General features: G+C 35.2%; 1 protein-coding gene across 2 annotated transcripts in view; it reads right to left on the bottom strand.

Moving 5' to 3' along the window:
* Positions 1-280: 280 nt before the first annotated feature.
* Positions 281-23724, bottom strand: part of SMCHD1 (structural maintenance of chromosomes flexible hinge domain containing 1) — a 114844-nt gene continuing 91400 nt past the window's right edge. The window contains exons 40-48 of one of the 2 annotated variants that reach the window (XM_010976525.3): positions 23105-23190; positions 22385-22507; positions 20809-20999; positions 18392-18501; positions 17952-18022; positions 11505-11676; positions 6110-6268; positions 5716-5815; positions 281-1340 (exon numbers count right to left, since the gene is read on the bottom strand). In XM_010976525.3, the coding sequence (XP_010974827.3) occupies positions 1316-1340; positions 5716-5815; positions 6110-6268; positions 11505-11676; positions 17952-18022; positions 18392-18501; positions 20809-20999; positions 22385-22507; positions 23105-23190 (1037 nt within the window). In that variant the 3' untranslated portion in view covers positions 281-1315. The remainder of the gene's footprint in view (positions 1341-5715; positions 5816-6109; positions 6269-11504; positions 11677-17951; positions 18023-18391; positions 18502-20808; positions 21000-22384; positions 22508-23104; positions 23191-23724) is intronic. The other variant, XM_031439119.2, reaches the window with a different exon arrangement.

Genomic DNA, 23724 nt, shown 5'->3' with positions numbered 1-23724 from the left:
TGTAAGTAACCAAGTCATAACCTCAAAAATTTTAAAAACTTAGAAAACAAAACCTTTATCTTTTTGGCATTAATATGTAACAACTAATATAAGCAGTAGTTTCATTTAAAAGGAATCCAATCTTTCTTTTAGCTAATTCTATTACTGCCGTTTTGTTCCTGTCTTCAACAAAACAGTTTAAATGACTTCCAATTATAAACACAGGTTACCTAACACCATAATAGTTTTTACCAAGGTAACTTTATGGAGATTTATACTTTAAAAAAGGAAAACACATCTATTCAACAGGGAAGAAACAATCCTCTTTATTAACCTCACTGTATATTCAGAAAGGATTAAAAAACACACACATTTCTGGGAGACAAAACTGTACCAAAAGTATTTCCTTACAAAATAACTTCACAGATCAACAGCCCTGGACTTAGACAAAGACATATACTGACATTAGCGTGAATTAACACACAAATCAATGTTTTTGCAGCAACTTTCTAGCAGACCCTTATTCCATTAATGAGGGAGTGTACAACTTTTAAACCCTTTAAAAATAGTAATAAAAAATTACAAAATAACGTAAATGTGGAATTAAGGCTGAGACTATATAATCTAGTATTAATAAAGTCAAACAATACTTATAAAAGTGATGCTGCTGCATATTATATATATACATTCATATACAGAATAAATCTTTAGAAATTTAAAATGCTACTTCCATCACAAGTTCACTCACCAAGTCAATGTTTTTCCACGTATCTTAAAGCATTTGAATTCAAAGATTCCTGTGCTTTTTCTATTTTTATTCTAAATTCTTAAGACTTTCCTCATATATGTACAATTAAATACCTAACCTCTAGAACCTTCCTTAGATACAACAGACGAAACAGTTTTGTTAAATAAATTCACAGAAAAGTAATAAAAAGGTTTGCTTTCAAGAAACAGTTCTAGCATATTCATGATAATCATACTGAAAAATAGTACGTATACCTTTCTTCAGGATAAGAAATGCTATGTGCCAGTTTTGCAGTCACTAATGTAGCTGCATATTTCCCTCTGACACATTTGCAGGGTAATGGCAACCAAAGGGCATAATAACTGGAAGGGTTCCAGTAAATCCATATTGTCATTGTCCAGTGAGATTCATAAAATTGAATGGTTGCTTCCAGTCCCATCTGGACAGACATGGAAATGCATGCCCAGATACCTGTGTCATCCCCAGAAATATTCAGTCTGTAAGTTACCCTCCTGGTCTTCTGAAACAGAGCTGCAGAAGGCAGGGCATTCTTAGTGAGACCAATGGCCCCTTCTTCTCTGTCACATCTCACAGATCTGTTTTGGTTATAATCCTGATCAAAGTGGGGAAAAAAAAAATGCATTAAGTTTTACGTACCAAAGTTTTCCTTTCCTGAACTCCCTCATCAGATGTGGATGGTTAAGTTTCCAATGGAACTATGTTTTATTAATTATCATTCTTGGTATAAACAGACTTAATTAAACCCTTGTATATAGTCACTTATTTTACATATATACATGTAAAAACAAAAGCCTAAAATAAAAGCAGTAACTAATATATACAAAAGAAGGGGTAAGTAATTTATACCATAGTTCTTTGGAATGGTGTATTTCAGACCCAAGTTCTGCAGATTTTTGCTTACCTCCCCCACTTCTAAAATGAAATTACTATTTTAAAAATTAACAAGAATTATAATGCTTATTAAGAAAAGTAACAAAACAAAGACAAGCAACAGGAAAAACATTTTAAAATACCCATAATTCCATTCACATAGAGATGAAAAGAATGAACATCTTAGTATATATATATGTGTAGCTATCTTCTTATTCAGATATACTATTTTATTTTTTAACAATAGTTCCCTCAGCTGTCATCTCCAAATAGAAGACAGACATTTTCGATAAAGAGCTAATCTGTAAAGGGGGGAGGGTATAGCTCAGTGGTAGAGTGAGTGCTTACCATGTGTGAGGTCCTGGGTTCTCAAACCCCAGTACCTCTATTAAATAAATAAATGAATACATAAATATATAAGCAAAGAAACAAACCTAATTACCTCCCCCCTCCAAAAACAAAAAAACAAAAAAGAGCTATTCTGTAATCTTTATGAGTAGAAAATGAATCAGAAAACTGATGTCTATGAATCTACCACATAGTATATACTGCTAAGCATATTTTGTTCATTCTAAGATCCACATTTTTCCACATTTAACATCTCTGAAATCCATCTTACAATGTCTTGAGTTAATCTGTAGCATTTTCCTTTAATGTTTCATGAAATGGTATTTCTTCTAATTACTGACATATTAATAGTTGATGAAATATGGTAATCCCTATAAAAGCTAACAATAAATATATTAGTAGATAATACATACAAACAACATATAAACACACACACAATATACAATATATTACTGAATTTGCTTCCAACTGTGTGGATGAAATATATCACTATTTCAACACTGTTAAGATACTTTAATTTCAAATGCTCTAACATTTTTGATATAGTGTGATTTATGATGCATAGGCAGAGACTTGGGGATGAGGAAATTATTAATTAAACAATGATTTAAATTTTAAATTGAAATTTACAGTGATTTTAACTTTCTCAAAGATAAGCAGAATGCAAAAGGAAAGCCATAGGCTAGAATATACCAAACTTTCAACCTGAATCTTCTTACCTGCCGCCACAAAGCTAGACGACAGTGGCTTTTTGGGTTTTGTTCTGTATGACATTCTGGTTCTCTCGCCCTCACTCTGAAAACATTTACACTCTTCCTCCTTTTCTTGTTATTCTACAGCTTACTATGACTTATCTTGGTGTATCTTCTGTCAGTCACTGGTGTGGGCATTCAATGGGCCCTTTCATCCCTGGGAATTTCCACATCTTTCTTTTCCATTTTCTTCTTTCTAGGATTCTTGATAGTCTCAGTTGGTTCTCTGCATCTCCTTTCTCTTCACATAGTCTCCCTATTTCTCTGGGAAGTTTCCTTGACTTCAGTTCTTCGAATTTTTTTATTTCAGTACTCATAATCTTTAATCTTGTCCTGGCTGTATCTGTCTCCCAATATCCTTTTAGTTTTCCATGAATGTAACTCTGTCTGTAATCTAATTAGGAATCATGTGTAATTTTAAAAAGAGTTCTGTTGAATAACTTCAGGGTTGGTTTTGCTACACTATCTTGGATTTCCCCTCACATGTTGTTGACTCCCCTCAAATGTGTGATGACTCCTGGCTGTACAACTACATTTCAGAAAGAGGACTGTGCTGTTGGCCTGGATTTCTTCAGCTGTTATAAAAACAGAACTGTTTTACCATCAAGCTCCTCTCTGAGTGGGAATTTTAATGGACAGGGTGGAGCAGGATCAGTGGACCTTCAGAAGGCTCTGCTTTAAGGGTGTGGCTAGAGAGCCAACCAGCAGGTGCTAGTCCTTCAATGGCAGCACTAGACAAGCCTCTAGGGTGTGACCAGCTACACCAGAGGCCAATACTTCAACATTTAATTAACTAATTATCATCATTATCTAACTTCCTGGTGGCAGTTTCCAGGTGGAAACAAGGGAACAAAGCTCTCAAAGTTTTGGGTTGAAAATCTGGCATTTTCTAGGCTAGGTTTCCTCTCCTCTTCCATTCTGCTTCCCCTCTTCCTGTTCTGGGTTGGACTTCTCTGAGTCCACAGTCTCTCTAGGGTTCCCGCAGGCAAACTGCGTCCTACTGTCTCTTGACTATTCCCAGGACCTCTTCCTTTAGTAGATTCCAGCCTTGTTTCTATCCTACAATCCCCAGAAAACCTCAATCAAATGTGAGGGCAGAAGGGTGACATTTTCAGACATGCAATCTCCTAGAAGATTTTAAATTCCATGCGTGGTTCACATTACCCAGTGCAAAACTAAGTCTACACCATTTGATTTATATACGTGTACTACTTTAATGAAAATGGTACTACTACTAACAGCTTAAACTAAAAAGGGAACTTTAGGCCATACCACCTCTGAACTGCTACAAAATTGTAATGAACAAGATCCAAATCAATGATGTCTTTGTATCTCTGCAGTAATAGTAAGGTCCTAGGCTAATTCAGCGCTGAGGCTGTAGTGTAGCTTCAAGGATAAGTACTTCAGTTCAGAACTGCTGGGAAGGAACCTCCTCACGCGGTCTCTTAGGAAACTGGAAAAATGCTCCCCATCTGTCATAGAACATGAATGAACATGTCTTTTCTACATGAATACATCCATTTTCACAGTAATGAGATGGTGTCCTAGCAACTGTCAATGATGATCAGTGAGGATTTTTTTTTGTGCATTTTGAACTCATGATTTATGAAAATTCTGTGTTTAAACCCATTGCAAATATTCTTTCTGATGCTAAATTGCCCTAACACACTTTCAATGGTCAGCTTAATAGTTTCCATATACTGCACGCCTATAATAAACACACCATTCACAAGCCCACGTAGTGGAAACAGCTCTTTCATATTGGTGAACACTGTATTCTTTTAATCTCATCATTTCAGTAGCTCTCGTAATTTACTCTAAAGGTAGATACCCCAAGGAACTTCACCCCTACTGCTAGCACACAATGTTAAGTACTCAAGAGACATCAATGGACTCAGAACACAGAATTTTATCTCACACTGTTTTCCGATGTATTATTTTGGAGAGGGGCATAATCTGGCTTCTGTCTACTTTTTCAACCACATCTTGGGACCCTCTTCCTCCAGCCCACTATACTTCAGCCTCACATCTTCTCAGTTCCTCAAACATGCCAGGCTTGTTATTTTCTCAGAGATTTCATATCTGTTTTCTCTCTCACAGAAGCCAATCCCTATATGGCTGGCTTAGCACCCTTCAGTTCTCTGCTAAAATGCACCTTTCCTGACAACTGATATCATTTTCCCATTATTTAATATCACCTGAATCCTTTCTTCTTTCATAAAACTTAACATTATTCTGTATGTTTACATATAGAAAAAGGTTTACTTTTTTGAACTGTCCTTCTGTACAGGACTGTAGGACTTCCATGGGGGCAAGAACAATGTCACTTTTATTCACCCAGCAACATACAGCACAAAATGATCAAGTAGTTGCTGAGTAAATATAGACTGTGTGGATGGATAGAAAGGGCATGGAACACCAATTCTAAACCCCCGAGTCTCTAAGGAACTCCTCAAGTTCAATATGAGAAACTTACTCAGGTAGGGTCTGTATGTGAACCTTCTGAAATAATGTACAAGAAATCCCAGTACTATGGTATCCTTCTGTGGGATGGCCTTACTGATAACATCTAATCTGAAATGGACAATTTTCTTCGCTGAGTTAGGCTACAGATGGCTTTGTTGGCTTTTTGGTGAGCTATAGAAATGGTATCTGATTTTCCAAACTACACATTATAAGTAATTTTTAAATCAGTAATGTACAAGTGATTTTGCATACTCTATACTTATCAAGGCGCTGATCCTACGAAGCAGAATGCAGCATATTTGGAAGTTTCCAAATATTCTGCAAAAGTCATTTAGAAAATTGGAGTATTTTAGGAGAATATAATGATAATGTCTTATCTTCATTATCCATCACTTAGTTCAGTTAAAAAAATAAAACAAAATTAATTCTGGTTTGGGGGGAAATAAGAAACTCAAGCTATTTTTAAAGTATGATGAGCCAAGAGCTTTGATAAATTAACCAATAATAACTTTCATGTCATAAAAGACTCACCTTTGTCTTGTAGCTTCTCTTCTCATTCTTTTAGGAGGAATTGGACAATCTGTCGTTGGATGACGCAGTGAGTCATTACATTTACGTGTGGGAGTCATCCCTGTAAAGACAGAACATGTAGAAAATTAACTTTAAAAAGACTGGAATTATTATAAGCAATAAAAGCAAACATATCTAATTTATAGAAGAATTAATAAATACTACTGAGAATGTTTCTTAGTACTCCTGCTGAGAAAACAATTTACACCCATTTATCAGTTTACTTGGAGGCCAAGAGTGTCTGTCAATTTAGGTTCTGGATCATCTGCATTCTTTCCTCTTATAGTTGAATCCTCTCTAATCATATATACTATCTTCATGCAGAGAACGTAGACGTCAACAAAAACTACAATACCTAGTTTCTGCTCTATTAGTTTCAGATTTTTCTCCTGTTCATCAAGTTCTTGTTTTTTCTTCTTCATATCAGGAGTGTGAAGGTACTTCAACTGACCGTTAAGGTCCTCGTTAACCGTGCCCAGCCTGCACACTGCAGTGCGGTACTGCTGAAGAAGGTCTGCAGAGAAACCAGTTGACACTTCATTAAAACTACTGATACCATATCAAAGCCTTTTAGGAGAGAAGAATTAGCAACACTGGGTGCAGTGTTGTAGTACCATGCAGGAACTACTTTTTTAAATAATGTTCAATGTGAACAAATGAAACAAAAAAGCAGTTTAAGACCCCAGCACAGGACTCGTGCTGGTTAAATTTTAATTTTCTTCAGCTGCTTCACTTAAATAAAATTATTTCTGTGTCAGGAAGGAGTTTTCTATATTAAAAAATACTCTGTGAATAAATCACTCTCAGTGTTTATATCCTGCTTGATATTCAGTATTCGATTTAATTCCACTTTCCATCCTTGCAAATTTGAGGGGGGGGGGGAGAAAGAATGCATTAAATATAGTATTAGAAAATCACTGCTTCCAACAGACCTGACCATTATCTCAGACACAGCTTTCAAAAATGCACTCTTGATACCTAATTAAAAAAAAAAAAACTTTCATTAAATTACTTTGTTTAAAAATGTACTACATTACTCAAGTTTGAAAGTATTTACTGCCTGTCCCTATGATTTACTAGACAATAAAAATTAAATACATTGACTATACTCTAGTCTAGGGCTCAGCAAAATAATAGTCCATGGGCCAAGAATGTTTTATAGAGTTGTAAATGATTACATTCTAAATGGTTATATAAATATGCTCCAACACCTCTGATTTTGCCACATGGCTCACAGAGCCTAAAATACTTACAATTTTGCCCTTTGAGAGTCTAGTCACACAAAGATGACCAATATTCATGGGAATGGGCATACAAACACCCAAATATTTAATAAATATATACAGTGGTTTACATGCAAAACTGGAAGAAATTATTTGAGTCAGGGTACATTATATATAAGATGAGACAGTCTATACTTAAAAGGTCAAGAACAGCATTTTAAAAAAACTATCCAGAATTCTGGAGGGGGAGGTAATCAGGTTTATTTATGTACTTTTAAATTATTGCGTTTTTTTTTTTTAGTGGAGGTACTGGGGATTGAACCCAGGACCTGTGCATGCTCTATCACTGAGCTATACCCTCCCCCACCGTTCTGGGAATCAACACTTAGAATGAGCGAGCAAACACACACACCTGTGAATGCTTATGACTAGATTTACAAATTTCAATAGAAACTCTTTTTGTGTAACTGAGTGATGATAAGGTCCTTATGTTTCTTATTTCTTTATGATTTATTGGGAATGCAAAGGTACCTATAAAAAAGTCTGGTTTTCCGGTTTGATGGTATTTCTAATTTCATATTAAAGGAATGTTTTCTATGTACATAAAATAGTATGTATTTTGTATGTGAATAAGTTACAAAATTACATCCAGACCATTAGGTCAGGGATGCTGCCTAATTTAGAAGACAATATACAAGAAGACTTCAGGTCATGAAGAGTTGAAATCCTATTTCTTAATATAGTAAGTCAGCTATGACGTTCTTTTACCTTTTAAATATTCAAGAAATTAGTATACTCAAAAGCTTTAATAGAACATTAGTCAACTTATTTATAAACCGAAAGATGGAATAGTAAATATTCCCCATTAAATGGAACACTAATAGTAAGTTCGTATTTTATGCATAAGCAGCTTAAGTCAATTCCCAACTTTTTGTATATGAAACGTAACTTGTATTGACCATGGTGTCTATAAAGTTTCTTTTAACTCCTTTACTTATTTACTCTCATGTGGAGCACATCTGCTATCAAAGTGAACTAACTTATCTTTGTCCTTTTAGTGCCCCTGCCTTAAAGCTAACTTTGACACTGTTCCTTGTGATTTCTTCTATTCAATGTTTACATCTTTGTTAATTCTTTAATTTTACCTCGTATTTGTATAGAAGGGAATTTCTTATGGAGAATATAAAGCTGTGTCATGGAGAGAACAGTCTTCAGGTATAGCTGGCTCTGGGTTTGAGTCTTGTATGGTTTACTGACCATGTGGCTTCTTGTGTCACTTAAATGTCCACAAGTCTCTCTTTACTCACTTTAACTTCACCATACTTCCTAGCACATATTAACTACTCAGTAAATGATAGCTATTTTTATATATCCTGTCACTAGATTTTCTGAATGTCTTTGCCTCTTAATGAAAGAACTTCATGTATTCACACTCAAGGTCTTATTTCTAATCATCTTAATTTTATAACATGCAATATTTTTTCTTGTTCTGTGCTCTGAATTTATGTGCTTTTATTTCACTATCTCATAGCAAATGCAATAATGCAAAACACTATGTAAGCAAAATTAGAAGACAAAGCCCCTACTTTTCATTGTGCTGGTAGCAGGGAATTTTTGTGGTGGTAGTCTAGTTCAGAATTGCTTTCTCTGTGTGAACAATCCCATGACACAAATGGAAGAGGCTGATCCTTCAAGCTCTGTTTTTTCTGACCTTCCTATGCTGGCTGACTCTGGAGCGAATCTCTCTCTCCTAGGAGTTGCAGGACCTGAGTCATGTTAAAAGATGCCTTCCCAGGTGAAGGTGTACAGCAGCTCAGACCGCTGAACATCCCAGTCATCATTTTTGTCTTGGCTGTTTCCAATCTCCTTTGACTTCGTGATTTCTTCCACTTTCTTCCCAATATGTTCCTATTTCATTCAAAGTGGCCTGGGACAGGTTGCTATTGCTTAAAATCAGAAGTACCTTATAAATATCAGTAACCTTAAACTATCTTACTTGACTTTTTAAACCGTTTGTCTAATATTTGAGTGCTTATTGCTGAATCATTAGTCTGTATGTGGATTGTATCTTTAAAGATATTAATCAAGAAGAAAAAGTAACTCATATTTTTGAAATTCTTGCATTATCTGTTAACTTTACATATTTGACAAACCAATAGGACACAGAAATCTTTTTTTTAAAACACCTTTATGTGGTATAATTCCTGTACAGTAAACTACACATATTTCAGTTGTACAGTTTGATGAATTTTGATAGCTGCATACACCTATGAAACCACCACCACAATCAAAATAGCTAACAAGAAATCTTTTCTTTCCAAAGATCTATACAAAAGGCCTTATTATTATACTGACATTCAGATGTCCAGGCAAACTGGAAATTCTGCCAATATTTTAAAGGTTCCACAGGTAATTCTTTTTAGTTTGGGACTGACTGTTGTAAACTGCAGTGCTGGAGTGATAAGCGTTGAGGATTTTTATGTTGACTCACTGCCCCTGACTAAATTGTATTCTCTGACTTATCAGTTTGCTTAGACGTTCACTTATTGTCTGTAGAGAAGACTTTTTTTCATGCACTCACTGCTATCAGTAACAGATGTATGAAACTTTGTATTGTATATAATTTAAAATTTCTGTACATTATGATGTTTTGACATCTTAAACCCTCCTGTGACAAGCCAATTGTGAGATAGCTAGGGGCCCAGTAAGCTTCTGATACACAAACTAACCAATCCAGAGCCAAGCCCCCTCTATCTGGCCCATGAATCCCAAGAAGCAATATTCCTCTGCCTTAATCATCTCAGAGCCAGGCACCAGGCTATGAGCTAAAAACTGTGCCAAGAGCCCAAAGACCACTGAAAATATTCAAACTGATCAATCTTAAGTTGTTTACCCTGCCATGCCTTTCCTGCAGAGATGCCAATAAAGCTGTGGCTTAAGCACCATCCTTGCTCCTGTCCTCTGCCTCCTGACCACTCTGGTGTTTTGCCACGTGGTCCTGTGTGGCTTGCTGTGCCTCCTGTCCCTAGGACCTGTGAGTACAATAAACTTTGTTTTTCTAAGTCTCCTCTTGCAGCTGTACCTGACTGACCATCTCATAAAAGAAAATAAAACAACCTTCTTCCCACCATCTTTCTCAGTTACTATTTTAAACATAGCTGGAGGCTGAAGTAGTTACCCAAAACTGGACACTACTCAAATTCCTCAACAGAAGAATAATGAAGAAATAAACTGCAGTACATTTATACAATGGAATACTATCCTGCAATGGAAATGAACTACAATTACTCACACAGTGTTGAACAAAGCCACATACACACAAAAGCATGGACTGCACGACTCTATCTAAAGTATAAAAATGGGAAAAACTAATCTATGCTCTTTTAAGTCAGGGAAGTTGATATCCTTTGGAGAGGGGGTTGGGCAGTGACTGGCAGAGGTATGAGAAGCCTTCTATAGGGCTGATAATGTCCTATTAACACAGAAGCAGTGTTCATTTTGTGAAAAACTTGTATGTTTATGAAATGTGCCCTTTTCTCTACGTATGTTATATACTAATAAAAATTAACAACAAAATGTGGTGTATACATTACAACAGACTACTACTCAGCCTTAAAAGAAAGGAAATTTTGACACATACTACAGTGCTCATGTACCAGGAGGACATTATACTAAGTGAAATAAGCCAGTCACAAAAGGACAAATACTGTATAACTCCACATACGAGGTGCCTAGAGTCGTAAAATTCACAGAGACAAAAACTCAGGTAGTTGCCAGGGGCATGGGAGGAGGGGAGAAAGGGGAGCTGCTGTTAAATGGGTACAGAGTTTCAGTTTTCCAAAACGAGAAAATGTCTGGAGTTTGGTTGTACAATAGTATGAATGTACTTAACACTACTGAACTGTACATGTAAAAACAATTAAGATGATTAACTTTGTTATATGTATTTAACTATAATTTACTATTTATTTTTAAGTTAGTAACAAGAAACTACTTTTTGCTTGAAAAATAGGTATCCAAGTATGTTAGAAGTATATAAAATTGGGAGCAAATAGGCTCTTAGGTGAGGCCTGCAGGAGACCCTCCTGTAAAGTATATGCACTTCAGAGCATAGACATATGGACAATTATATCAGCCAACTGGAAGCAGAGGACACAGTCTACAGAAGGGAAAATGGAGGAAGGAGGTCACACATCACACACTCTAAAAAAAGTTCTTAGGTGTGTCTAGATAGTTACCAACTTTGATACAAAGATAAGTATTATGATTACTTTATGAAATACTGGTTTATTGAACAAGGACAATATTTTCTTTGTTTCAAGAAACGAATGAAAATATGAGGGAAAAGCTACTTCCTATATATGTATTTCAGCTACTGGATGTAAGAAAGCTGGACAGGCTGGACAAAAGCACCTTATTCACATTTGTTACTGGTTAAGTTTTGACAGCAGAATCTCAATACATAAGCTCCAAATAAAGGATTAAAATCAATTAAGAAAGTGTTATTTAAGTACTTCTTTAACCTACCTATTTGTTCCCCTAAGATCAGGCACTGTTTTGGTATTGGGGCTCCAAATACCATTCCCCGAAGTTTATCCATTGGAGGAGCTTTATTCTGAAGGCCCCCAAACTTTCCATTACTTCGAATGCGATCTCCATCTCTGGTCAGCAGTGTAGGACAGTGTGTAATTTTAACAACCTATTGTAATTAAATGGATATTAATTAGTGAGTCTATAAAACTTATTTCAGTTGCTCTAAGAAAGGAGAAATCATTTAGGGATTCAGAGATAAGAAATGACATGATCATGGTAGTATTTTCATACAATTAATTAGCTAGTGATGTGTAAGATGACTGGGGAAGAAAATGAATTAGACTACCTCTCAAGTGTTAGCCTAATCTAGAAGAGTGACAACACAAACAGAAAAAAAGTAAAACTGATGATCTGACTGATAGCTTGACTGACAAGAAGAAGGAAGAGAGAGGGACAAGCCAGAGAGCTATGAGCTTCTGAAGCCCAAGTCAGTGTCGAGGCAGTGTCACTAGCTAAGTTTCCTTCTGTTAGATACAAGTGTTCCAGATCATCAAAGGCCGGCAAAAAGAACATTACATTAGACTAAAGAAAATACAAACTAAAAAGCAAAGGGATGCATCTTCAGAGGACAATACTATGATTTCAGTTGCAGGAAGAAAAAGAGCTAGTAAATTGAGAGCTAGGGAAACTAGAATTGTGTGGTAAAACCAAAGTCATGGAAAGGGAAGTAGAAAGTGTTAAGAACTAAATTCTCAAATGACTATAACTCAATAAAAAAAAAGTTTATATATATATAAAAAAAAGAACTAAATTCTCAAAGAGAAGTCAGAGAATAAAAGGAAAACACTGGATTTAATATTTCATAATTTTTAAGAACGTTCTTCCAAAAAAAGGTCTAGGAGATACACAAAAATAAAGTTCAACTTTACTGGTAAAGAAGCAGAACTGAAACAATTTGAACTGGAATTCAAGAGATATTTTCATTACTCAAAATGTTAAAATACACATGCACACCACATAGAATATTGGAGAAAGGGTCTTGTACTAATCTGCTCTGGGACAGCCCTTCTCAAAGCAAATGTGGTAAGTGTTAAAAAGCTTAACATTTTGCATGACCCAGCAATTCCACTTCTAAGAATATTCTGGAAAAACCATCACAGATGTGAACAATGTGCACTGAAACATTGTTTTAATAATGAAAAATATGAAACTTACACGTCTCAGTAAGTCACATAAATAACAGCACATCCACGTGATGGAACAGAATGCACACATGAAAAATGACTGAAGAATATTATAATTTAGCAACATGTAAAAACACCTAATCTAATCTAATATTGAGGATTAAGTAGTTTCTGAATTAAAAAAGATTAAATAAAATTTGATTTTTAAAACAAAATGAAAAGTAAAAGGAAATGTAATAGGAAGTCATGACTAGTATTTATTCTTTTAACATAATCCTAGGGTACTTTACATAAAGTGTTTTCCCATCAAATTAAATACTTTTTATAAAATTTAAATGCAACAGAAGGCCTGTTTGAAGAAAATCTGTGGTGAACTCTTTGGTGAAATGAATCTTTTAGTCACAAAAACAATCATACCTTACTATCTTAGTTTTGGTCTGGATTTATGTTTTCTAAAAGTGAACATGAAAAATACAGACTGGATTCACATACTATTCATTTATCAGGATTCAGGCAATTTTTTTTTTTTACAGTTTTTATACCACTTAAATAACAAACACACTCAGATTTCTTGTCTACTCTCTTGATAACAGACTGACAGTAAGAGTTACAAGCCTCAGGCAGAAAACAGTTTTCCATATCTCGAATGGCATGGGAGGAAGGGGGAATGAGGAGTTGCTACGTGCTGGGCAGTGTTTCCATTTACAGAAAGAAGAGCGTTCTGGAGATTGGCTGTACAACAACATTGATGTCATTAAGACTACTGAACTGTACAGTTAAAAATGGTTCAGATGGTGAATGCTGTTATGTGTATTTTATTGTAATTTACCATTTATAAATATTATATCTTCAATCCTCACTAAGAGTATATTAGGACAAAAAAGGTGACGACAGCTTTTGCAAATTCAGTCAGTGAACAGCAGTGCTATGGCTCTAGGGCAATACTCACAACTGCTGTAAGGATTAGAAACGGATGGAATCAACAAGGGGTGACATGGTATAAATGGCATGAAGAGTTTGGGAAGAGAAAACAGTAATAAAGACTACTGAAACCTAACAATGTCACCAAGAGATGTCATAAAAGCCTTTCCTTAAAAGAGATTTAAAACACGATTTAATTGGCAGAGTGACGTATGACTTCCTTTAAACCTCTGGAAGCGAAGAAATCAGTATGTGCTCTACCCATTATGAGGAATAAATGCTGCACCTGCTTTTGTCACATATGCTTTATAACATTTTTCTGAAGCTATGAATTGGTGTCTTTCATCAGTTCTAAAAAGTTTTCAGCCATTAGTTCTTCAAATATTGCCTGTGATCCTTTCATCCTCCTCTTTTTGGCACTCTGGTTAGACTTTTATTTTAGATTTTCTCATTCTATCCTTCCTCTTTGGGCTACATCTGGCTCATTTTCTGACCTACCTTCCAATTCACTAAATTCTCTATTAAGCTGTTAAGCTTTTTATTTAATTTTTATTACTTTTATTTTTAGATGCTCTATTTGATTTTTTCACATCTATTTGTTCTTTTCTTATTTCCAATACTTCCATTTCTAAAAATATATAAAATATACTTTAAAAATACTTGCTCTTATGTTCTATATGAAAACTATTTCAGGTTTAAGTTAAAGCTGAATTTTTCAAGCGAGACTCTGTGTTTGCCCTGATCAGTTATCTAAGGCCACTGTCAGTCCAGCACCATATGAAATCAAATGTTCACCTTGAGGTTTATCAGACCATTCAAGTATTATGAATGCAGGCTGCAAACAGACACAATAGGTAATTTGTTTTTATCAAGAAAGTCTCTAGGAAAACAGATTTTTGCCTTTTCCACAAACTGCCAAGGTTTAAGAGAGGCAATTTTCTTGCAGTCTCTAGAGGCACTTGGAGTTGAGATGGAAGTGGCAAGTTAATTTGTTTCTTGACCCTTATATGAAGGCTTAGCCCTTTGTGAGGCGGGAATCCAGACTGTCAGGAAAGGGGTCTCCTATCAGATTCCTAACTTTGGTTAAAGCCCTGGGTTTTGTGTTTGACCCCATGAGCCTTTCAAGGGGGTGAAAAATTGATGCTCAAATTCAGTTAGTTTGACAAATGTTCTCCAAGCAAAATCTGGCTTTTGCAGTATGTTCACCTCTCTGGGTTCCTACCTTCACTTAGAATTCTTACTTTCTTGCCAGTTCACACAGTAAGATATAATGATATATAGCCAGAAATAGCCTTTTGAAATGGCCTTTTAAGTTCATCTCTGCTAGAACTTCCTCTGGCTATCTGGGTTATCTAGACTACCTTTGCATAACCCTCAGTGCCTAGTGATGGAGCCATTTACTGGGTCATGAGAACGGGTCTCCTGAATGCCTCATTCAATGCCACACACAAGCAGCTGGAAACCAGCCATGATACGAGTATTCTCACTACAGGGACTGGCAAAAGCTACAAATCATGGTCCCACCACCCCACTCCCCAGAGCTGGCTGTCCAACATTTAATAGCATACCACTGTGTCTCATACACAGTAAGTGTCCAAATAACTGACTGAACTCACTAGAATCTTCCAGTTATTACCCAACTTGTTCATCCCAGCCTCACTAGTATGCTTCAGCTCCTAACAGATCCTGAGTTGTCATAAATTTTAATGGGTATGGTTTCTAGTCTATAATCAGGACATAAAAACATGCTACTCACCATCAGAAAATAGTAGTTCCCCCGCCCACAACTGTTTTCTGGTACAGTATATTACAGCCATTATTAGGTTCACAAGGAGCCATTCATGAAGATGCCAAATACTGTTCCCTAATTAGTTATTTAGTGTTCAGCAATCTCGTTAATTTAGCTCTCCTAAACTCAAGATACACTTACTACTTCTCCTTAACTGGGCCCAAAGAAAAAGTGCTCTGACAAGTTCTAGTTCTGCCATGAACTAGTAGTATGACTTGATACAGATCCACTATTTGCTTTGAATTTAAGGTTTCTCATCTAGAAAGTGAGAGTAGATGGCTTCTAAGGTCTCCATGATACCAGAATACACTACAGATACTGATATTGGCTCATATTTTAAGCTGGCCTCTGTTTTCTCTTAAAGATCTGCATTCTTACCCATTTTCAGTTATAATAATTGCAAGCCTATATTTTCATACATGTTTATCACCTGCCATTTTCAAGCCCCTAACAGCATATTTATAAAATTAATACTTCTTGTGTATCAAAGAATTAAAGACCTTTGGACTTCAGTTCCAAAGAGAATTTCCTCTACTGAAATTTTATTTAATTTCTTATTTTATTATTTTTTTCAGTCTCAAAACAGCCCCCCTCTGAAGGCCGTTCTTCACAGTAGACTGCCTTTCTTCCCTCATTAAATAAAACTTGAAATAGAGAAGGGATAATCCTTCTTAATATATACAACAAATTCTCCCAGCTTGTTTAAAGTACATAAGCTTATTTTTAAAAGGGCATCCTCTTATAAATATCATTTTGCAACTTTTTAACAAGACGATAGATTTTGTACATCTTCCTTGTTAGGACATATCAATCTACTATATATCTTTTTAATAGCTACATACTCCTCTAGTGTATAAATTACTGTAGTGGAGTTGCACAATCCTAACTGGTCAATGTTTGGACTACCTCCAAAGTTTCCCATTAAAAATTCTTAAACATTCTAATGAGTATTCTTGTACATAACTTCATATTCATGTGGAAGTGTGTCTGTAAGATAAGTTATTTTAACATTTACTGATGGTCTAAAGATGGCTGTAACTTCCCTGTCCCTCCCGTGGAGAGAAGGGCGTCTATTCCAAACTCCCCATTCCCCCATTTGGATCTGGGCTAGCCAGACTCTGACTAAATAAATGTACATTCTGACACTGGGACTTAAGAGACCTGAAGCTCTGCCTCCACTGCTGGAACTTCCCTTCTTAGAACCCAGATGCCATTTGAAAAAGCCCAAGCAGCCACAAGGAAAGGCTCACATAAGAGATCTTAAGTCTGCCAGCCTACAACCCCCACTGAGTACTTAGCCACTATCAACTAGTCAGTACAAGTGGGAGATAAACTATAGGAACTAATTCATTTTCAAAAATAATTTCAAGGAAATGTTTCCAACCCAGAACTTGCAGGGCTGGACTGTTTTTCCTCCCCAGCCTGTTCAGTTAACAAAATGTTCTTGAAAAATAAATGGAGAGCCTCAGGGCTAAGATCAAATCCAGTGCACAGCCAGTAAAATGTGGCCTCAGAGTCAAAACTAAGTCAAGGATGTCCCTACGTTAAGACTTCAGAAAGACTGAAGGCATTGCTTTCTAGATCCTCTTAGCTAAAAAAAAAGGTTTCTAAAAACCTTAATGGCATTCCCACAGCACCTGCAAGTGAGGGTGAGAACATTAACCCCAGCACAAAGCACCAGCTGAGCCTCTGGCCAACTCCAGCTGAATCCCCAGATGGCAACCAGCATCAACTGCCAACCGTGTGAGTGAGGCATTTGGAGCTTTCACTATCCCAGTGAACCTAGCCAACATTACTTGGAGAAACCCACAGAAATATGGGAACTAATATGTTGTTACTGTTTAAAGCCACCAACTTCTGAAGTGTTTTGTTATGTAGCAACAGATAACTGAAATATTTATACTGCCAAACCACTCTCCAAAGGTGATATGGGTTGAACTGAGGCCGTAAGAGTGGGATCTAATCCAGTAGGTAGTGTCCTTATAAGAAGGGGAAATCTAGACACAGATATGCAGAGATGAGAACAGACACAAGAAGAAAATGACTATCTACAAAGCAAGGAGAGGCCTGGAACAGATCCTTCCCTCACAGCCCCTGCAAAGAACGGATCCTGCTTACACCTTGAATTTGGATTTCAAGCCTGCTGAGCTGAGACAATACATTTCTGCTGTCTAAGCTACCGGTCTGTGTACTTTGTTACAGCAGCCCTAACAACTAACACACAAGGGCTGCACCTCATTACACTTCCTCCAACACTATCTGAGAGTATTCTTTTTCAATCCCACCATCAATAATACCGATTTTGAGTCTTAAAGACAAGTTCATAGCCCCAAAACATCTCATTTTAATTTGCATCTTGGCAAATTCACTCACATATTTTGCCCAATTTCATGCTGCTTGTCAATTTCTAGGATTTAAACTGGTTTTGACAAGGTTACTTAGTCATGGGCACATGTATCATAAAATAATTTCTATATAGGGGTCTAATATATTAAGATTTAAAAATATAATTGGAGCTATAAATTTTAAAAGAATTCAAATACATACCTCTTTTCTATAATGATTGGCAGCATCCAAATTATCCAAAATAATGGTGTCTCCTAACAGCATACCAAACACTAAAAAATTCAATAAACAAACTGAGTGCCACTCAAATAAGTAACTTTAAATTTAGTCATGTTACAAAAAGGGAAAAGCAATTGGTGCAACTTAATAGTAAATTTTATTTAATCTTAATATATACAAAACATTTCAAAAAACAGATTTTAAAAAGTATTAACACATTAATTTTAAAATTTTTCTTAGAAAGAATGCTAACATCAGAATTTTATTCAATACTTTCCTAAAATAGGAAAAAATAAGCAAAGTAAATAGTAATAAAACTATCACTTTTAAGCTAAATAACATATTTTCATAATCAATATTTTATATATTTGTATCACAAATGTAATGTCTTTATAAAATAAAGTCATCATAATTTCTTTTACCTGTTTCACAATGTTCTACGTTATCTGGAAATGTTAACAAATCTCGAGCAAAGACGGGATCTCCAATGGGCTTAAAATACAATTTTCCATTTCGGTAATGAGGTAGAGGTCTGAATGAAAAGAAATGTTTTTAAAAATATTAAACAAAACATGCAACTTTTCCCCTCACATCTTATTTTATTTTTTAATACAAATTTTTAAGGTTACACTCCATTTATAGTTATTATAAAATCTTGGTTATGTTTCCTGTGTTGCACAATATATCCCTGCAGCCTCTCCTACACCAGTTTGTACCTCCCACGCCCCCACCACTGTACTGCTCTCCCCCATCCCCGCTGGTAAACACTAGTTTGTTCTCTGTAACTATGTGCCTGCTTCCTTTTTGTTATATTCACTAGTTTGTTGGATTTTTCAGATTCTATAAGTGATTCTATACAGTATCTGTCTTTCTCTGGTTTATTTCACTTAGTGTAATGCCCTCCAAGTCCATCCATGTTGCCGTTAAGTGGCAAAATGTCCTTCTTTTTTATGGCTTAGTATTCCATTGTGTGTGTGTGTGTGTGTGTGTGTATGTGTGTGTGACACATCTTTATTCATTTACCAGCTGATGGACACTTAGGTTGCTTCCATATCTTGGCAACTGTAAATAAAGCTGCTATGAACACTGGGGTGCATGTATCTTACAAAACATGTAACTTTTAATTAAAAAAATACTATGAGAAGCATGAATATATTACATATCTCTGTGATTAGTTAATCAACTCCCCATGCACAAGTGATACTCCTAAGTGATTAACTATCAGCCTTAGAAATGAAAACAATATTTATCATATGAAAATATCTCCTTAGTTTTACGTGTACTACTATCTCTAATTAGTTTGTAAAATCAACATAAACTAACCTTCGTTTAGTTTGACACAGAAAGGAGAAAGGTGACCTCTCAAGCTGGCCCTAAATGAGGATGCCAGGACATATGACTGTCCATGTGGAGAGTGGTCCTAGAATGGATGAGGGCAGGAAAAGGCCCAAGACTGCATACGTGGAGGGAAGGAGCTTAGTATGCCTGCTAGCTGCCCTCTCACACAGTGTACAGGATGAGCAACTGAAGTCCAGAGGGAAAATGAGATTCAAGACATGGAAGCTGACTGGGGTGTCCAGGCTTTTTCCTTCCACATATGGTACCATTTCCCAAATCTTGCAAGTAGGAGTAGAGGGTCGGGGTGGCTTTAGAAGCTAGCTAACTCAACCCCATTAAGAGGCACAACACCAAGACAGGGTAACTGGTTTTTAGAGCAAGTATTAGCCTTAAATACCAGATTCATACTTTCTGTACGTTGAGGATTCTTAACTTGGTCCTCAGGTTATAAAGAAAAGGGAGGACCTCCTGGAGGGAAAACTATTTTCACAAAACATATTACCCTTACCAACACAGTCATTATGATCTGAAAGGATTTCCCATGTTGTTTAAAATGGGTCCTGACTAGTAGCAGAGTGGGAGATTTTAGAAGCAGAAAGATTTGAGTTCAAATTCTAGCTGTTTTCTCAGTCTACTTTTGGATTACAAAATGAAACAAAATGTTAGTTTAATGACACAGTAAACTCTTAATATTAGTTCCTATTCTCCTTCAAGTCCTCATTCCTACCCAACTGACAGCCTTGCAAAGCTTTGTTTAGGAATCTGAGAAAACTACTGGTCAATACCTGTTACACATTTTAATATTTTTTGTTTTGTTAACACATTTCCTTTTAGCTTTTTAAGGTAGATTTTAAAAAACAGTCAAAATCAGAATATACATAAAACTTGAAGTTAGATTAAAAATGCCTAATTGGTTTGCATGGTTATTTCCTAAAACCATATTTTGAAAAGCAAATGCTGAAACACTTAAACAAACCAGATATATATTAAAACAAGGATGCAACATCCTAACTAGATTAGGTCTCTTACATTTCAACTTTTCTGATGACAATTCCAATATAGACCCTCTCTACCTAAATGATGGTTGCTTGTTTTCATAGGATATAAATAGGACAAAAGATACATATCTATACCCTTACTTCAAATAAAGGTGCTCCATATTTTGTTAATGATAATGCCATCTTACCATCCTTCCTGCTACAAAGGCCAAATAAATGTTTTGGGTTTGTGTGTGCATGTGCATGTGTGCATATCTGCCATTTATACAAACAACATTTGGTTGGCATTTTAAACATGGTCAGCATATATGATCAAACATACTGTAATACTGACCTTAGTGAAGTATGTGTATTTGTGATGAAGGCAAAAATAATGTAGATAATTTGAGTCACTTCTCTGTTGTAGGCAACGTTTAGAGAAATCATTTTTAAATTCAGTGATTTGATAAAAAAAAATGGAAGATATTTCAGAAAAAAAATAATTGCTTTCATTTTTTCCTAACCTTTTCCAATCTGGAAGAGTCTTCTTATAAATAGAATCAAGGGGCAACACCTGCTGACGACCTTGGGTTTCGTCATAGATACGACGTGCAGCATCAGTGGTCAGGGTGACCACACAGTCCATATCACTTGCCAGATGCCAAGAAATAACCATTGCGGCTCTATCATCTTCAATTTGTGCCAGGTGTGCAATCTGTAACCCATTTTCAAAAATCAAGTAAAAATTTCTTATATATATCTAACTTCTGTATTAAATATTTTAAAAGCCCAAGTCTAAGGAGCAAAAACACTTTTTTTGAAATACTCGTGTGAATTAAGAAAAAATTCTCAAGCTGTAAAAACTTACTGGCTTAAATATATTAAACTGTCTCTTCTGCTATAAAAAACTGTTCCACAGATTAAACTACAGTAAATTTTGCAAATGACCAAATAAAAATATTTGGCATATTATCAGATAATTAACAATGTACTTTCTTTTCTACATTTAATACCTCTATTATTGGAGTATGTCTTAATTAATAAAGTATTCATAAAATACATTTAAACCTAAATATAGTTATATACCATACCCTTCTAAGTAGATCTTTTACTATAATAATACAGTATCTTTTTAAGAAACCTAAATGTCACAAATAAGAACTGTTTCTTCTGCCTACTTCATGCTGTGGTTGTGAAAGTAGAATAATGTTCACTCTGGAGTCAGATGCCTGGGCTTGAGCCCTGGGTCCGATACTTATTTGTTAGCTATATAACCTTGAACAAGTTTTAAAATCTCTTTGTATCTTAGTTTCCATTTCCTCAGTTTTAAAACAGAGTGTAAAAGCAGAAAGCTGAGATGCATATTAGATGGAAGTTAAACAAGTAAACATAAGCACATATACCACAGACCCTAACACCATTAAAAACTGAAGGTGTTGGGAGATGATAAAAGATATATAGAAAAGAACCAGAATCTAGCTAAAGAACTTACTAATACTGCAAACAGAAATTCTGATCCAGAAAAAAAAATAAAACAGAAAGTTCAGGATTGAATAATGTTAGGATAAAAATGAAAATAAAATTCATTTGACATAAGTTAAAACCATAGAGGGAAAGAATAGAAATAAGAATGGCATTCTTTCCCTTGGCAGCAAATATGTATAAAGTTTTTTATTTGTTTTCTTAAGTTCTAGGAGTATCCCAGAATTTATTCGTTAACAGTTACACTCAGAACTCAGAAAAATGCTATCTTTTTCTCTCTTCTGTTGTCTCACTGAAGTTTGAGTCACATGTCAAGATCCTGGCTACCTGTAAAGCCATGTAACATGAAAGAATCTCTAAGTACACAAGGCTTAAACTAAGACATGTTAAATTCTGACACAGCCCTCAACAGTAAAAAGAATTATGGAATTAATTATGCACTTCAGCTTAAATTCTACCAAAACCCTATTATGGCAATGAGAGCAATCAGTTCATTGGAAAAAATCTGAAACTACAAAAAAACCTGACACGTTTTTATTATAATGTAATTTAAAAACATATTTTAAACAAAAAGAAGATAATAAAATGTACTGCCTCCTAAAAGGCTTAAACACAAACCTTTCCCAAAACATCTCCACTGCCTTTAGTATAGTTTGGAAGAGTACATGATCTTCTAGGTTTCTTCTTTAGTTCTTCTTGTTCTGATATCTTTCTCTTCAAAAGTGCTTCAATGTGTGGCATCTATAATTTATAAAGAAAAATAAACTGCAAGGTCAATTACAATTATTACACCAGGCAGAGAAAATAGCAGAGAAAAACCAACAATGTGGACAACTTGAGAACATAAAGTTATTAAGCAGGCATCAGTTTCTCAAAAGAATATGGCCATAGGAATGTAAAGCATTGTCCTCATTGATGTTTTTTTTTAATCTGAGAAATATATGACCTATAATAGGATCTCTCCTTAAGTTATACACATAAAAGAATGTAAGTTTTAAAAAAATCTGTTGTCTTTTGTTACTTTCTCTCATTTCCTTTGCTATCACATATCCTGGTAATTACTTAGGCCTCTTCAATGCAAATTCTCAAGTTGGCGTATTATTAATTTAACTTACTGGATTAGAACCAAACTGTGATTTCCTTGAGAAGAGCCCGCTTCATCATTTTGTCAGCCCACTTTAACGTCTAGTAGTGACCAGACAATAACCAACATATGGCTTAGTACCCAAAAATAAAAGTGCCCATAACATTCCTAATAAAATAAAGTGGTTAAAAAAAATTATAGGCTAGAATTTAACTGAAAAATAAAAACCTTTCACATATACGTGGAAATTGTACCTGTTGTGTTATAGGAATGTCAATATTATGTGTTTTTAGTTCATTTCGCAACTGGGCCTCTTTTAATTTTGCTTCTTCAACTTGGCCTAAAATTAAAAACAAACAATTTGTGATAGCCCCCAAAATAGAGTTCTGAAATGTACTTTGAATCTCTTTTGTTTTTTCCCTTCTAATGATTGATGCTAAAATGAAAAATAATGACTATTTCAGAAATTTAAAATTAAACTAAAAATCTAAAATTAAAGGCTCACAATACACAAAAATGAAAAACAAAATTAATACAGCTAAAGGAGGTATTATGATATTATATTGCAAATTACAAGTAATTTTGGATAAATCATTTAATCTTAATCCATATGACTAAACATACTTTATACATAATTGTATAAGGTTATTATAAGAAACAAATAAGACTTTATAAAAATAATTTTTAGAGGGGTGGGCACAGCTCAGTGGTAGAGTGCATGCTTAGCATGCACGAAGTTCCAGGTTCAATCTCCAGTACCTCTATTGAAAAAAAATTCTTTTTTAGTGCTACAAATTACGTATTACCTCATTACTCTACTTAGTTTCTATTATCTTCTAAATATCCTTGACCTTGGATAGATACACAAAAGTGA

Source organism: Camelus dromedarius, chromosome 32, assembly GCF_036321535.1.
Source record: "Camelus dromedarius isolate mCamDro1 chromosome 32, mCamDro1.pat, whole genome shotgun sequence".
NCBI lineage: Eukaryota > Metazoa > Chordata > Mammalia > Artiodactyla > Camelidae > Camelus > Camelus dromedarius.
Note: the sequence above shows the minus strand (reverse complement) of the source record. Positions and strands in the feature narration are given on the sequence as shown.